We start from the raw sequence: 15,542 nt of genomic DNA, 5'->3' as shown, positions 1-15,542 counted from the left end.
CCTAAGATTCTGTGACAACCACCTTCATCAGATGGTGCATTGAGACAACTGAGGAAGCTAGTTGTCATCTCTGAACATTCATTCCATTTTCTACTAGAAAGAACCTTATTCAGAGCTAGTCTCAAGGGGCGCTCAAACACATTTCTCTTTATTCCTGAAGATAAACATTGCTTTTGTATTGATATCAGTTAATGTGACATGTCATTTGGCTCTGAAAATTAGGCCAAACTCAGTAGGTCAAACTATGCATTGTGTTAAAATACTCTGGGATGTATTCAAATAAGTTTTTTTTTTCCATAACAGACCCATTGAAATTGAAAAATATTAAGTTAGGTCCATTCATTTCAATAGGTTTACTCTGAGTAAACCTTAATTTAAAAAAACACCCTCTTTTTTAGTAATAGTATGGCTGGTTTTGTTTTGTTTTGCCTATTCATCATACAAAGGGGAAGTAGTCATGCAGGGAGGGCCCTGATCCAAAAAACAGCACCTTTTTGGAGGTAACAATGACCCAATGTGGTGCAATGGTTAGAGTGCAGGACAAGGGCTTGGGAGACCAGGGTTCAAATCCACCACTCAGTCATGAAGCTCACTGGGTGAGCTTTGGCCAGACGCTTGCTCATAGCCCAACATTCCTCACAGGGTTGTTGTGACGATTACATGGGGAGATGGAGAAGTATGTAATTGAGCTTCTTGAAGGAAAGGTGGGATAAAATGTAATAAATGAAGCAAGAGGAGGTGGAGGAGGAGGAGGAGAGAAAGCCCCCAATCTTTCTTGGGAGAGGGGAGAGTACATGGCTGCTTTTCCTTCAAAATAAAAGTGTAGTGATAATGTGTAGATAAGTCCCTTGCAAACCATAATGTATTGAAGGGTTAAGTGGCTAGACAAGAGTCCCATTATGAGAAGCCTACAAGCAGTACCTGAGTGCAACAACCATTCTTCTCACTTGTGCTTCCCAGCAACTGATACTCAGAAGCAGATTGCCTCTGACAGCGGAGGCAGAACACAGGCAGTAAGCTTTAGTTGGTAAGTGAATACTGTAAACTGAAGCATTAGTTGGTTCATTAGGAAAGGTACATTTCAATATTTGAGACTTGAGAGCCTGTAAATATGCCAGTATATTTTTTGGAAGCTACTTTGAGTTTAGTATGTTAACTGCAACAGCAGACCTTACTGTTTACAATTTGACATGCACACACCACAAACAGGCTCTGTATCCTTGTCCTACACAAAGCTCCCAACAAGTTAGGGATCTCACAAAGGTGTGAAGCCAGAAAAGAAAGCCCGTGGCCCACCAGGTGCTGTTGGACTCCAACTCCCATCAGCCCTAGTCAACAACTGCCAATAGTCAGGGACAATGAGAGCTGGAGTCCAACAATTCATGGAGAGTCACAAGTTCTCTCCCCCACTCTCAACACATGTTATATGTAGGGCCTGCTCTCCACAGCTGCAGTCTTTTGCACACTAAAACTGGAAGTAAATTCTACTGAAATCAGCAGATGGGCCGGGGGGGGGGGGCACACACAAAAGGAAGGACAGCAAATCTGATGTCTCCGCTAAACATTAGAATGGAAGTCATATTATCAAAATCCTTGGCAGGGAGGATGCAGTACAAGGAGAATCCTTTTGCAAAGAAATTATCCAATTTTGGCTGTTACAAGGTCTGCTGATTTGAGAGATTTGGGGAGGGAGAGAACAGGCAGAGAAACATATTCTAGATGAGAAAGGGTGGTTTATCAAGTCTCCTATGTTTTGGTAGGGGGACAGGGTTCTGATGCCCCAAAACAGTCCCAGAGATCTAGCATCCAGTGAGTAGCATGTGTAGCATAAAATGTAGTGTGTTTCCCCCTTCTCACAGGAGGATGGAAGGTTCAGAGAGAACTAGGCTGAGGCAGCAAAGGGTTGTTGGCAGGAACAAAAAGGGAGTTGCATCTCAGTGGCAAAGCTCTGCACGGAGGATGGAGAGAGGTGTGTGCATGTAAACATAGAAACAAGTCTAAAGTAACATTTGCATCCATTGCTTGTCCTTCTTTCCCCTCTGGCTCCCCACATGTCACTGGAATATGCCCCCCCCAAGGAATGTGGCCCTTGGGTTTAAAAAGTTTCCCCACCCCGACATTATTTTACATTACTGTTGCACACTTCTCCAGGCTATTTTACTTCTACTACTGCATAAAAGGTAAAGGTAAAGGTACCCCTGCCCGTACGGGCCAGTCTTGACAGACTCTGGGGTTGTGCGCCCATCTCACTTAAGAGGCCAGGGGCCAGCGCTGTCCGGAGACACTTCCGGGTCACGTGGCCAGTGTGACATCGCTGCTCTGGCGAGCCAGAGCCGCACACGGAAACGCCGTTTACCTTCCCGCTGGTAAGCGGTCCCTATTTATCTACTTGCACCCGGAGGTGCTTTCAAACTGCTAGGTTGGCAGGCGCTGGGACCGAGCAGCGGGAGCGCACCCCGCCGCAGGGATTCGAACCGCCGACCTTTCGATCGGCAAGTCCTAGGCGCTGAGGCTTTAACCCACAGTGCCACCTGCGTCCCCTACTACTGCATACTCCTCCTTAAAAGGAGTCTTCATTGTGCCAGGCTTCATGCACATTCCCAGCAGCACAGGCAGTGCTTCCTGTGTATGTGTTTGTTCTTTAACGATCCTAAACAGCACTTCATCCAAATTGACCCCAGGGTGCTGTGTAATACTAATAACAATAATCAATTTACAACAGTGGAATATAAATCTTGTTTAAAATAAGTAAGAACCTTAGAAGATCCCTGCTGGTGCAGGCCAAAGGGGGCCCATGTAGTCAGAGGCAGTAATGCTTCTGAACAGTAGTTGCTGGAAACTGCAGGGGAGTCTTGCTCTTCTGCTCAGGTCCTGCTTGCAGTTTCCTTATTGAAGCATCTGGTTAGTCACTGGGAGGACAGGATGCCAGACTAGATGGGCCATTGGCCTGATCCAGCAGGCATTTCTTGTGTTCTTATGGCCAGCCATGACACCCAGAAGCTGGACTTGAAGGCAGCAGCTCTCGCTAGTTGTTTGTCTCTGGCATCTAAAATTGCAGTAGACTGCTTCTGAGCCTGGAGATTCTGTTCCAATTGTGTACTGAAAGTACTAGAGGCTTGCCCATTTGGGTGAAAGGGGCACTGCCCCACCAACCTTTTCCCCCAGGCAAAACCCACTTGCCTGTCTTCTTACTCACAAGGAGTCCAGCGGGTGCTCCTGGCTGTCAACTTCTTCCTCCTTAGTCTCAGTGTTGCCCCTTGTAGAAGGGGTGGAAGACAAAACTAGAATTAGTTGGCTCCCCTTCTAATTGGCTCTGACTCTGCCTAAAGCTTGGGCTACCTGTCTTCTGCCTACTGTCATCAAGAGCCACTGTGGTGTAGTGGTTAGAGCACTAGACTAATCCCCATCCGGCAATGAAGTTCACTGGGAGACACTGAGCCACTCACTACCTCTCTTAGCCTAACCTACCTCACAACAATTGGAGAGAACCATGTACATGCAAATGCAGTCAGTCAGTCAATCAATCAATCAATCAATCAATACCATTTCTTGCAACACCAGAGTGCCTCTGCGCTCTTAAGGGAACATGTGAGTTTTCTATAGGTGCTTTGGAGAGAGTGTGTGTGCAAGGTGGGGAGTGTCATTCCCCCTCTCCCCCATCCTGTTTATCCATTTGCCTGTCTTGTGGCTCAGCCTCTGAGTCAGAGAGAAAGAGAGTGACATTCTGTCTGTAAATAAATAAACTAAATAATTCAAGGAGGATTTTGCCAACAGCCAGCAACACAGGTTCCAAGAGGGTCCCTGGGGAAGGTTGCGTGTGTGTGCGCAGGAGGGTGAAGCTGGGAGTGAATGTACAGAGCCTGCCATCCTGAAACTCCAGCGAGAGACCTGTGCACGCCTGCTAATCTCGCACAAACAGAGGTGAGGGTTGCCAGGGCGGAGGATGGGCTCCCAGCCACCCAACTCCACAGTGTTTCAGAGAGAGCACCTGTTCCAAAGACTGCTGCTAGCCATGCACCTGCGTCCTCCACCCCTATCCTGGCAGCAGTGGATGACCGGATGCCACTCAACTTGGCAGCATGGGGAAGGGGGTGATGGTTTGAAGAAGACAGCCCAGAGCTCAGCAGCAGAACATCTGTTTTGCATGCAGAAGGTCCCAGGTTCAATCCCCAAGAGCACCTCCAGGTGGGGCTGGGAAAGACTCCCTGCCTGAAAGCTCTGGCGAGCAGCTGTCAGTCAGTGCAGACAATCTTGGGCTAGGTGGACCCATGTCTGACTTATGCTAAGTTCTTTTTTTAAAACCAGTCTTTCCTTCGGAGCCACAAGGTCTGTGATCTTAGAACTGTAGAGTTGGAAGGGACCCTGAGGATCATCTAGTCCAACCCCCCTGCAATGCAATCTTGCTTTATTTTTAGGGAAAAGAGCTGTAGCTCAGTGGTTGGGCATCTTGCCTTGCATGCGGAAGGTCCCAGGCTCAGACTCCAGGCAGGAGTTGGAGACACACCCTTTGCCTGAAACCCTGTAGGGCTACTGCCAGTCAATGTAGACAGTCCTGAACTAGATGGACCAGGGGTCTGGCTCTGAACAAGACAGCTTCCTTTGCTCACAAAGGGCATCCATAGCTCAGTTTTAGAGCATCTGTCTGGGAAGCAAAGAGTCCCAGTTCAGTCCCTGGCATGGACTGGGAAACTCTCCCTGCTTGAAACCCCAGGAGATAGACAGCACTGAGCTTGATGGGCCCAATGGATTGACCCAATAGAAACCACTTTCCTATGTTCCTGTTGAAATCAGCCTTTAATTCAGGAGTCTAAAGCCTGGAACATGATTTCATTTGATGGGATGGGATACCTGCTTCTGCATGCAGAAGGCTCCAAGTTCAATTCCCAGCACCTCCAGGTATGTCTGCAAATGCCCACTGCCCTGAAATCCTGGGGAGCTGCTGCCGTTCCGTGTAGACAGTACTGATGGTAGGTGGAACCAATGGTCTGACAGTTACCTATGTTCCTGTACACTTGTATTTAAAACTATGAGGACTAGAATCTTTACTTTTAGGGAAAGGGGCTTAGCTCAGTTGTAGACTACCTGCTCTTCAGGTGAAAGATCTCAGGTTCAATCCCCGGCATCTCTAGGTAGGGCTGGGGGAAAACGCTGTGGGAGCAGCTGGCCATCAGTATAGCAGATGAACTCACTATAAGGCAGTTTATTGTGTTTTTGTTACTGGCAAGGGCTGTAGCTCAGTAGCACAGCATGTCCTCCATGCAGAAGGTACCAGGTTCAACCCACAGCATCTTCAGGTAGGGTTGGTATGAGACTCCCTGTCTGAGACCCCTAGAGAGCAGCTGATCCTGAGCTAACTGGACCAGTGGTCTGTCTCAGTATAAAACACCTTCCTATATCTCTATTTAATTCAGCTCTTGATTCAGAATTATGAGGACTAGCATCTTGCTTTGCTTTTCAGGGAAAGCTCACAGCTCAGTGGTAAAGCAACTGCTTTGCATGCAGAAGGTCCCAGTTTCTGTCCCTGACATCTCCAAGCTGAATTGGGAAAGACTCCCTGCCTGAAGTCCTGGAGAGCTGCTGCCAGTCAGTGTGGACAGTACTGAGCTAAATGGACCAATGATCTGACATAAGACATCCCCTTATGTCTATACTGAATCCCAGCGACTAGGATCCTATTTGTATTTTTAATGGAAGGGCCTTGATTGGCAACAGAACATCTGCTTTGCATGCAGAAAGTCCCAGGTTTGATCCCTGGCATCTCCAGGTAGGGCTGGGAGAGGCTCCCCATCTAAAACCCATGGAGAGCTGGTCCTGAGCTAGATCAGCCAGTGGGTTGACTGGCAGCTAAGAGGGAAACCACCTCACATGGCTGAATGGGCAAAGTGTACCATCCGCGTGTCCCCAAATACTTCTACATCTTTTTAATTTTGTGCAAAGATACTGCAGTCACATTACAGGACTGGGCACAGGAAGGGGAGAGGAGCATCAACAGGAGGATAAAAAAAGTTTTTGGGTGGCTGGTTTTCTAAGAAACAGAGAGAAAGCAGTGCATCCTGTATCCTGTCCAATCCAAAGCCTCCATCCTTTTAATCTAGAGTGACTCTGGATGGAGATGGTTGCATCTTCAAGTGCAGAGGAATATTAATATAGCATGTGTATTGTTGGGAAGGGATCAGATCCTCCTATTTAGCCCCATATTAACCACCTGATTGTAAGTATAAATGGGGGTAACTAATCCAAATTAAACATCCAATTGTGCCCCCCTCCAATTTCCTTTTGTACATCTCTCTTTCTCCATCGATACCAGTTCCTCTCTCCTTCACTCAGGGTTTATCCTCCTATCCCCGTTCTTCTATTCCTTGCCTCTCTTAGACCACCATCCTCACTTAATATTTTTTTTTTTAAAAAAATGCTTACCTGGGATTTCTCCTGCGGACCGTCTTCCAGCTGAGAGGCTCCCCCCACGTTTTTCCATCGATCGTTGACCATCTTCTGGATAAGGTGATGAAAAGACTGGTGGAGATAAAACACAGATCCCACAAACGCAACTGAGGGTCGCCCCGGCGATGCCGCAACTCCAAAGTGGTACCCAAGGGGGTGTGATGGAGAGAGTCTCTCTCCCACCACCACCACCCCGCCCACCAAAAGGAGTTCCAAACGAGAAGCAGGAAGAAGACAGGCAAAGGATTGCTTCCCAAGCGCTGGGAAGAGAAAAGGGCTGGATAGGAAAACGCACAGAGCAATTTTGCCTCCTGGTGGGGTCTTGAGGTTCCTTCCTCTAGCTTAGCAGATCCTTTTACCTGCGCTCGCTCGCTCGCTCGCTCGCTCGCTCGCTCTCCCGCCCTCCCTCCTCCCTCGCTCTCTTTCTGCCAGGATCTCAGGAAGATTTGGAGCGGAGACGGGGAGGGACCTGCCGCATCTGCAAGAAACTGAGGGGGAATCTCTCTCTCTGTGTTTCCAGGCAATCCCCTCTTCTTTCTCTTTTTGGCTAGACAAAACAAGCCCACTTTTGCAGGAAGGATGTGCGTGCGTGGCGGGGGGGGGGGGGGTAATGAAGGGCTACTTGAGGGAGGAAGGAAGGAAGGGAGGAAGGAAGGGAGGGAGGGAGGGAGGGAGGGGAGGCGATGGTGATGACCCACCTAGAGAAAACTTCCCCTCTTGGGAATGCTGATGGTGGGGCGGGCGCGCGGGCGTATGTTGAGGGGTGGGAGCGGGTACTGAAGCTGTCTGGCCGAAGCTCGCGGCACTTCTGCCGCTTAGGGAAAGCCGAAGCAGGCAGCGCGGCGGGATGAGGTGTGGGGGTGCCGAGACGCGAGGTTCCTCCGCGCGCGCGCGTCAGGCTAGCACGAGTTTCTTGCGCGTGTGAACTTGGAGACGCGTAGCGAGGCGATCGCCTTCCGTACCTCCGCGCGTTATAATAATTGTTAAGCTACGATACTACTACTAGTAGCATAGTATTGTATAGCTTAGTGCTACTATACTACTATTACTAGTATACATACTAGTATTGCTGTTACTATCGATATCACGGATATCGGAGGAATCTCATTCTGTAACCCTGGGGAGCCGCTGCCAGTCAGTGTAAACAATTTTGAGCTAGGTGGGTAAGCGGGCTTACAGTATGAGGCAGATTCCTATGTTCCACTGAGAAACAATGTACATTAGCATCTAAAGAGGATGGGTAGGCTGGAGGACTATTACTACGAATACTACTGAAAGTAATGTTAATATTACTAATGATAATAATGCAGCAGGCTCTATTCCTTCTCTCCCCAGGGGAACCAGCACTCCCAGAAGATGGAAACACACATTCACTCGTTTACATACAGGAAGGGAGGCGTTCACTCACACATAAGTACACACCAGAAAGTTCTTAATGAAAACGTGCCCTATCTTCTAACCGCTCCTCAGTCGCAACTCTCTTTTTCTCCCCTTTACCCACCGCTCTGCAACCTGCTTGGCTTCGGGCTGCGTTCACACGTGCAGCTTCCTTCCTTCCGCACCTGAACAGGGCGCCCTCAAGCGACGCCTGCTGTGCGTGAATGGGCGGGGTGGGGTAGGCACGAACCTTTCCCCCCGCCCCACCACACCACACGGTTATAGGGTGCCAACTTGAATAAAATATTGTGGGGCCCCAGGTAAGCCCCGCCCTGCATAATCGATCACATGATGCAGTGCACACACACTATTTGAATGGGAATGTCCATCAACTTTGTTGCCTCAAATATTTTATTGCGGGGGCCGAAGCCCCCCACAGCCCCAAGGAGTTGGCTCCTGCGCACGGTTACATTTTTCCTGGCCCCTCTAGCCCCCAGGCTTCACGAGGGAGCTACTTCAGTCGCGCGCTCCTTGAGGGCAGAAAACAGCCAGCAAGGTGAAGCGTTTCACATGCAGGCTCCGCTGCGCTACGAGGCTTTGGACAGCCAGTTGTGGCTAGGCAGAACGCCTGCCTGCACGGAATCTCCAGGCTGGGTCAGAGGAATCTCATTCTGTAACCCTGGGGAGCCGCTGCCAGTCAGTGTAAACAATTTTGAGCTAGGTGGGTAAGCGGGCTGACAGTATGAGGCAGATTCCTATGTTCCACTGAGAAACAATGTACGTTAGCATCTAAAGAGGATGGGTAGGCTGGAGGACCATTAAATCCAGGGTCTAAAATTACCTAACTGCACCACTGATTTAAGTTATAACTAATCTACACTATGTGAGTGAATTGGCCATTTGAGAGGAAAAAGAATTAAGCTTGCCTTCGTATTCTCTCTCTCTCACACACACACAGGCGCACACACTAACTACAGAAATTTGTTTAATTTTCTTTCTTTTCTTCCTTTAAAGAACTCAGGGCAGTGTCTATGGTTCTCCTCATCTCACTCACCCATTTCATTCTCACAACAACCCTTCAAGGTAGAGCAGGTTAAAAATGAGTGGCTGTCCACTGCAGTAGTTAGAGGTTTGGACTGGGACCTGGGAAACTAGGGTTCAAATTCCCCACTCGGCCATGGAGCTCGCTGTGTGATCTTGGGCCAGGCACTGGCTCTCAGACTAACCGACCTCACAGGCTTGTTGTGGGGATTAACTGAGGAAAGGTGGGCAGACAACATACACCGCCTTGAACTCCTTGAAGAAAAAGGTGGGATAGAATTGCAATAAATGAAATGAATGAATGTCCCCGCACAAATGCTATTCAGAGGTGGATTGCTCCTGCACATGGAGGTTTCACTACCCCCGATGTGGCCCATAAGAACCTATGAGGCTCATTCAATCCACCTTGGCCCAGGACACTTGTTTTTCACAGTGGCCAATCAGATGTGTTTGGGGAAGTTTGCAAGCAAGGCATGGAGGCAACACAAGCTTCCCTGGGTTTTCCCCCAAGTACCTGGTAGACTGCCCCTGGATCTACAGTAAAGTTTCATTTTACTGTAACCATTGCAGAGCTGCATGCGCATTGCACAGGATAGGGTGAGATTTAAATTATTTAAGATAATAATAGTGGAAAGGTTGGTTGTTGAGGGACAAGTTCTCTATGAGGGGCATCTTCTGCCATTAAGTATTGTCTCATTGAGGAAAACTCAAATAAATTTCCACAGGACCATCTTGAAAACTGCTGTCCTAGAAAGACAAAAAGAAAGATTTATGTGTGTAGCTTCTGGGTGTGATTTCCATTAGAAAAATGCATGTTCCTGGACTGCCAGAACATGTCAAGTAATTGCCACTTAATCAACTTGCATTAGCCACTTAATCAACTTGAATTACTTCCATAAATCAGAGGGTCTCCTCCAGCAATACTAAAGTAAGGAAGTCATTCCTCATGTAAAATATTTTTATAACACTTCTCATTCAAGTAATACATCCCCAAAAAACTCAGTATAAAAAGAACAACAATAAATATAATCCTGCAACCTGTATAAATCATGCAAACATGCCTGTTCTCTCTTGTTTTGCATGATATTTTTAAAAAACACACATACCATATTTTGCATAATCTAGCACAGGCTTCCTCAAGCTCTGCCCTCCAGATGTTTGAGACTACAATTCCCATCATCCCTGACCATTGGTCCTTCTAGCTAGGGATCATGGGAATTGTAGTCTCAAAACATCTGGAGGGCTGAGGTTGAGGAAGCCTGATCTAGCATGGTTTCGCTGGCCATAGGGCAAAGTAATACGTTTAGTGTGGAGAACCTATGGACTTACAGATGTTGCTGAATGATAACTCCCATCATCTCTGGTCATTGGCCATACTTGCTGGGGCTGATGGGAATTGTAGTCCAGCAACAACAGGAGGTCCAATGGCTCTCCATTCCTGCTACATTTGACTAGGAGGTCTCTCCCCCCCCCCCCCGCAACCACTGAGAAAAACTTGCCTCAGCCACCCAGACTGCTTTTGTGATGACTCTAAGCATTGCCTTTGCATTTCTTGCACCCACAAGGACTAGAAACTTGGTGCTGGTTTTGTTCAAAAAGCCAGTAAGCTGGATTCTGAGGCCAATGCAACATTTTGTGCTTTCACAATACTTCTGCAGAGCTGCAGCATGTCCTGACTATTCATGGCAGGTACATTTTGGCTATTGCATCACTTACTCACAGACTCACTTGTTCGTTTTTCTTCCTAATGCAATGGGGTGAGGATAAAAGAATGCGTTCCAATCTCAGCCTTGGCAGGCAGGTATGAGTTTCTTAATTGGCAGCAGATTTCAGCACTGTCAATCAAGTTAAGCTTCCTGCTCCATCTGACCAGAACCTGTTTTCTTTCCCACCTGCATTCCCTGACCCAAAGAAAAAAAATAGCAATCTGATTCTGCCAGGATTTGACACTCTGCATAGATGGCTGCAGATTGGGAGGGGGTTGTTCTCCATGCAGAGCTCAGCAAACTCCAGAAAACAAGTGTCTGTGGCAAAGGACACCCCCCCCCCGCGCTAAACTGAGGTAGCAGAAGGAAGCTCCTTCTCTGAGGAAAGGAGCCTTGGCAGCAGTGCTGGCCCGACCACAAGACATGATGAAGCAGTCTCCTCAGGTTGAGATCTAGCCTCTAAGGCACATCCTCATTGCTGTTGTCTGTCCCTCCCCAGCCTCCTTTTAACCCTCCACTGCCTTCAGTGTGTTTGTGGGGGGATCTGCAGAGGAGGTTGTAAAAATGGAAGGGGAGCAGAGAAGGAGGCAGTGGAGGGTGACATTTTCTGTTTTACCCCAATCTTCTGAGCTGTGGAAGCTTTGCCCAGGAGGGTGGATGGAACACTGCCCCACCAACCTCAGCTTGCCCTCAGCCAGCTACAACTTCCCTTCCTCCTACAACTAGTCCAGGACGGTGGTCCTGCCTAACAACTGGCTCCTCCTTAGTCTTAGCATTGGTGCTTGCAGAACTCAGCAAGGAGGAGGGCAAAAAGAGAATTACCGGTAGTTGGCTCTACTTGTCACTGGCTTTTGATGTTGGATCTGGAGCCCCTTACCAGCCTGCTTTGCTGTGCTCAGCCTGGCAGTTTCTCTGGCTCCAGGTCCCCACCCTGCCTGGACAGACAGACACGCCCAGGAGGGATGGGTCAGAATCTCCCATAGCACTGGCTACAGAAACAATAGGGGGACAGGGATCAGCTTATTGGGTCCTACCAAAAGATTTATCTAAATGAACATCCTGTGTCTGACAGTGTGCAGCCAGAAGGCCACGATGGTGAAAGGCAGGGCCTTTTCCAGCCTTTCCTTTCTAGGCAAGCTCCCAAAGGCCACATGTCAGTGATGGGTAGGGCCAGAGGTAGAAATGCATGCAAATATTATCTTTGTACTGTTGCAGGTTGTGGGGTGGGGCAGCCTGGATGATGCCCGGAGTACCTTCTGATTATCGGGGTCCTGTACTGAGTGACATTAGAATCTGACAAAGGAGTTTGCTGAAGCAGTCAGGCAGGTTTCTTTGTGATACACACCCACTAAGTGTCCTCATCAGCATCCTAAAAGAAGGAGCTCAGCTGCAAGAGCTACAGCTAAGTGATGGTGCCCTCTAGGTTGGATGGGTCTTTCCTCCACCTGCCTCACCTAGGAGTACAAGAGCCAGTGTGGTGTGTGAGAGCTGAGCTGGAAGCAGGATGTAAGCTGGAGACACAGAGCCATGCTTGCTCTGTGCTGGATCCAAAGCTGTGACTAATGGAGAAGCAAGATCTGTTGGGGGTGAATGCTGTGAGCCCTTCCACTTTATGCTCAGGTTGTATATATGTGCATAAAGGTAAAGGGTAAAGGGACCCCTGACCTTAGGTCCAGTTGTGAACGACTCTGGGGTTGCAGTGCTTATCTCACTTTACTGGCTGAGGGAGCTGGTGTACAGCTTCCGGGTCATGTGGCCAGCATGACTAAGCCGCTTCTGGCAAATCAGAGCAGCACACGGAAACACCGTTTACCTTCCCGCCGGAACGGTACCTATTTATCTACTTGCACTTCATGCTTTTGAACTGCTAGGTTGGCAGGAGCAGGGACCAAGCAACGGGAGCTCACCCCGTTGTGGGGATTCGAACCACCGACCTTCTGATCAGTGTGGTGTAGTGGTTAAGAGCAGTAGTTCTCGTAATCTGAGGAACCAGGTTCGCGTCTCCGCTCCTCCACATGCAGCTGCTGGGTGACCTTGGGCCAGTCACACTTCTTTGAAGTCTCTCAGCCCCACTCACCTCACAGAGTGTTTGTTGTGGGGGAGGAAGGAGAATGTTAGCCGCTTTGAGACTCCTTAAAGGGAGTGAAAGGCGGGCTATCAAATCCAAACTCTTCTTCTTCTTCTTCTGATCAGCAAGTCCTAGGCTCTGTGGATTAACCCACAGCACCACCTGCATCCCATATATATGTGCATATTTGACCATATATCCTAAGGATACCACAGTCTCCACTCACATTCATTCCAAGGAAACTAAACCCTGGGTAAGTGCCTGGAACTTGGAGATTATGGTTGCAGGTAACAGTACAGTATAATGGTTTCTATAACTACTCACATGCTCCCCTTCCCCTCCTCCCCTCTGAATTCTGCACTGTCCAAGTTGCAGTGACATTTTGCCTTGGGCAGAGTCCTCTGACCTGGATAACAATAATAATCACAGGTGATTTCGGACACACAGCTGTGGGAAGGACCAGGGGCTTGTAAGTGAGATGGAGCCATTGAAGGGTGTGCAGAATAAGGGAGAGGAGATCCTCCGTGTTTCATTAGTCCCTCACTTAATCTCGCAGCTGGCTGATTCCGGGTGGCTTTTCCAAGAGAGCTAAAAGAGGCCTCCCAGCTCCCAGAATCATTGCAAGCTGTCCTTCCGCATGCCCCACGCTAATTAATTGTACAGCATTGCAGATTTAGACAGTTGCAACTGCGTGTCATTTTTTACTCCTTCCTTAGATGCTGGCAGCCAATAAGAGATGGAGGGATTGTGAGGGAGAGAGAAGAAAGAAAGAAAGAAAGAAAGAAAGAAAGAAAGAAAGAAAGAGTCTGTGCAACATCACTGCTTGCAGTGAATCTCTGCAATTGCTTCCTTATTGTAGATGCCTCAAGATGGTCTCCTGGGACACATGATTGTGCGTTTCTGGCCCAAAAACCCTGCAAAACATGTCAGGGTCTCACCACAAGGCAGGCAAACAACTCAGTGTGCTTCCAGGCTGCCACTGTTTCCAGGTAGGATTCAGTCATGTGCTGACAAATTCACATTGCACAATTAGAGTCTGTCAGGAGATCTTGCGTGACAAACCAGCTTCCCCAAATTATCTGACTTATTGCGATATGGAATGAGACAGCAGAACACCCTGGAAAGTGTTGCAGTAACATTTGCTTTATGCAAGGGAGTGTTCACCTTACTGTGCCTTGAAGCACACTGAGCACAGGGAAACTGTTCACATCAGCATGGCTTCATTAGTGTCAGATTTGTTTCCATTTGCCTGCATACCAGGGGACATTGACAGGGTGGGAATGTCTTCGCCCTATGCAGAGGTGTTCACACCTTGGCCAGGGATGAATTAGAAGAAGCTTAAGAACTACAACCAGTGTGAGGCTGGGTTGAGAAATGATGACTCAGACAGTAATATTTTACAGAAAAGTACAGGATACATATGCATTTTTGATAGTATGTGAACACAGGTTAAAAACCCATTGGTCCATCTAATTCTGGCAGCAGCTCTCCAGTATTTCAGAGAGCAGTCTCTCCCAGCACAACCTGGAGATGCCACTGGGGGACTGAACTTGGGACCTTCTGCCTGCAAAGCAGGTGTTCTATTACTGAGCCACAGCCCTCTTTGCACCTGCTACGTATGTGACCATTCCACTACCTCAAACATCCACGTTGTTGCCTCTTTCCTCCACATCTCTCCATTTCCCTGCTCATCATTAATGATGCATATAGAGAGAAGTAATGCTGGATCCAACCCAGAGACATTTGAAGGCCTTGTGAGTATTGGGTGGCCCCAGAATGCCACTGGTTTTTTGTTTTCTTCATGGCTTGAAGGACCTTTAATGAAGCTCAAAGAACAGGAGAGCTGGCCTCCTCATGGTACATTAACCCTCCCCATTTCCCAGTGTGTTTGGGCCCCAGAGAAAAAGAACCAGATGGTCAAGATGCAGTAAGGACATGGAAAAAAACATTACAGTGGGTTGGGTTTTTTTCTTGAGGAGGGGGAACACCTCTGGAGCCACCCACCCACAGCACAATAGCTAAATTATAGCCAGGCATGTTTCTAGCTCTTTGTTCTTAGCCTGGTGGGACATTTGGGGGAAGGAATTAAGGAAGGGGTGCTTGTTTCCCCAATTTGGGAAGGCCACCACCCTCCTGTCCCCAAACACAACAACGGTGGCTCTTACTGGAGAGGGTTAGGAAGAGTTCTTCAATCAGGCAAATGACAGGATAGGCTCAGCAGTGAGCACAAGGTTCAGAAGTCACAATTCCAATGTAGACATAATGACATGAGAAGAGTCTGCTCAATGGCCCATCTAGGCCAGCATCCTGGTCCCACAGTGGCCAACCAGATGCCCATTATGGGAAGCCCTCAAGCAAGATTTGGCCACAAGAGAATTCTCTCCTTGTCTCCAGCAACTGGAATTCAGAAGCATTTTTGCCTCCAACTGTGCTGTGTCCTCCATAAGTTTGCCTAATCCTCTTTTAAAGTCATCTAGGTTGGTAGTCATCGCTACTGTGGGAATGAGTTCGGTAGGTTAGCTATGCACTGTGTGAAGAAGGGCTTTCTTTAATCTGTTTTGAGTCTTCCAACATTCAGCTTCATTGGATGTCCACAAATTCTAGTGTTAAGCAAGATGCGGACTTTTCTTTATCCACTTTCTAGGCAGAGAGGCAGGGCTGAATGAAAGTGATGAAGATGCCCCAAAGATTTTCATGCCCCTCCTGCCAAATGTCTAAAGCTCCTTTATGGGGCTCTCTTGCCTTATGAAACTGCTACGTGGGCAAACACAGACTCTGCTGGTGCATCTGATCCCATCTGTGAAAGTCAAGAATGGTTCCTGGTGACAAAATCAAGTCCTGCCCCTCTGACTCCAGCTCTGCTATCACCTCTTCCTGTTCAGCCCCTCCTATTGGCTGGCGAAAGTCCT

The 15,542-nt window shown here is 48.3% G+C and overlaps 1 protein-coding gene across 2 annotated transcripts in view; it reads right to left on the bottom strand.

Moving 5' to 3' along the window:
- Window positions 1–7,244, bottom strand: part of FIBCD1 (fibrinogen C domain containing 1) — a 69,681-nt gene extending 62,437 nt beyond the window's left edge. The window contains exons 1-2 of one of the 2 annotated variants that reach the window (XM_079961383.1): window positions 7,140–7,244; window positions 6,418–6,513 (exon numbers count right to left, since the gene is read on the bottom strand). In XM_079961383.1, coding sequence (XP_079817509.1) covers window positions 6,418–6,489 — 72 coding nt within the window. In that variant the 5' untranslated portion in view covers window positions 6,490–6,513; window positions 7,140–7,244. Of the gene's footprint in view, window positions 1–6,417; window positions 7,037–7,139 lie in introns of those variants that run through there. The other variant, XM_079961382.1, reaches the window with a different exon arrangement.
- Between the last annotated feature and the right edge of the window lie 8,298 nt (window positions 7,245–15,542).

This window comes from Podarcis cretensis (genome assembly GCF_951804945.1).
Source record: "Podarcis cretensis genome assembly, chromosome: Z".
NCBI lineage: Eukaryota > Metazoa > Chordata > Lepidosauria > Squamata > Lacertidae > Podarcis > Podarcis cretensis.
Note: the sequence above shows the minus strand (reverse complement) of the source record. Positions and strands in the feature narration are given on the sequence as shown.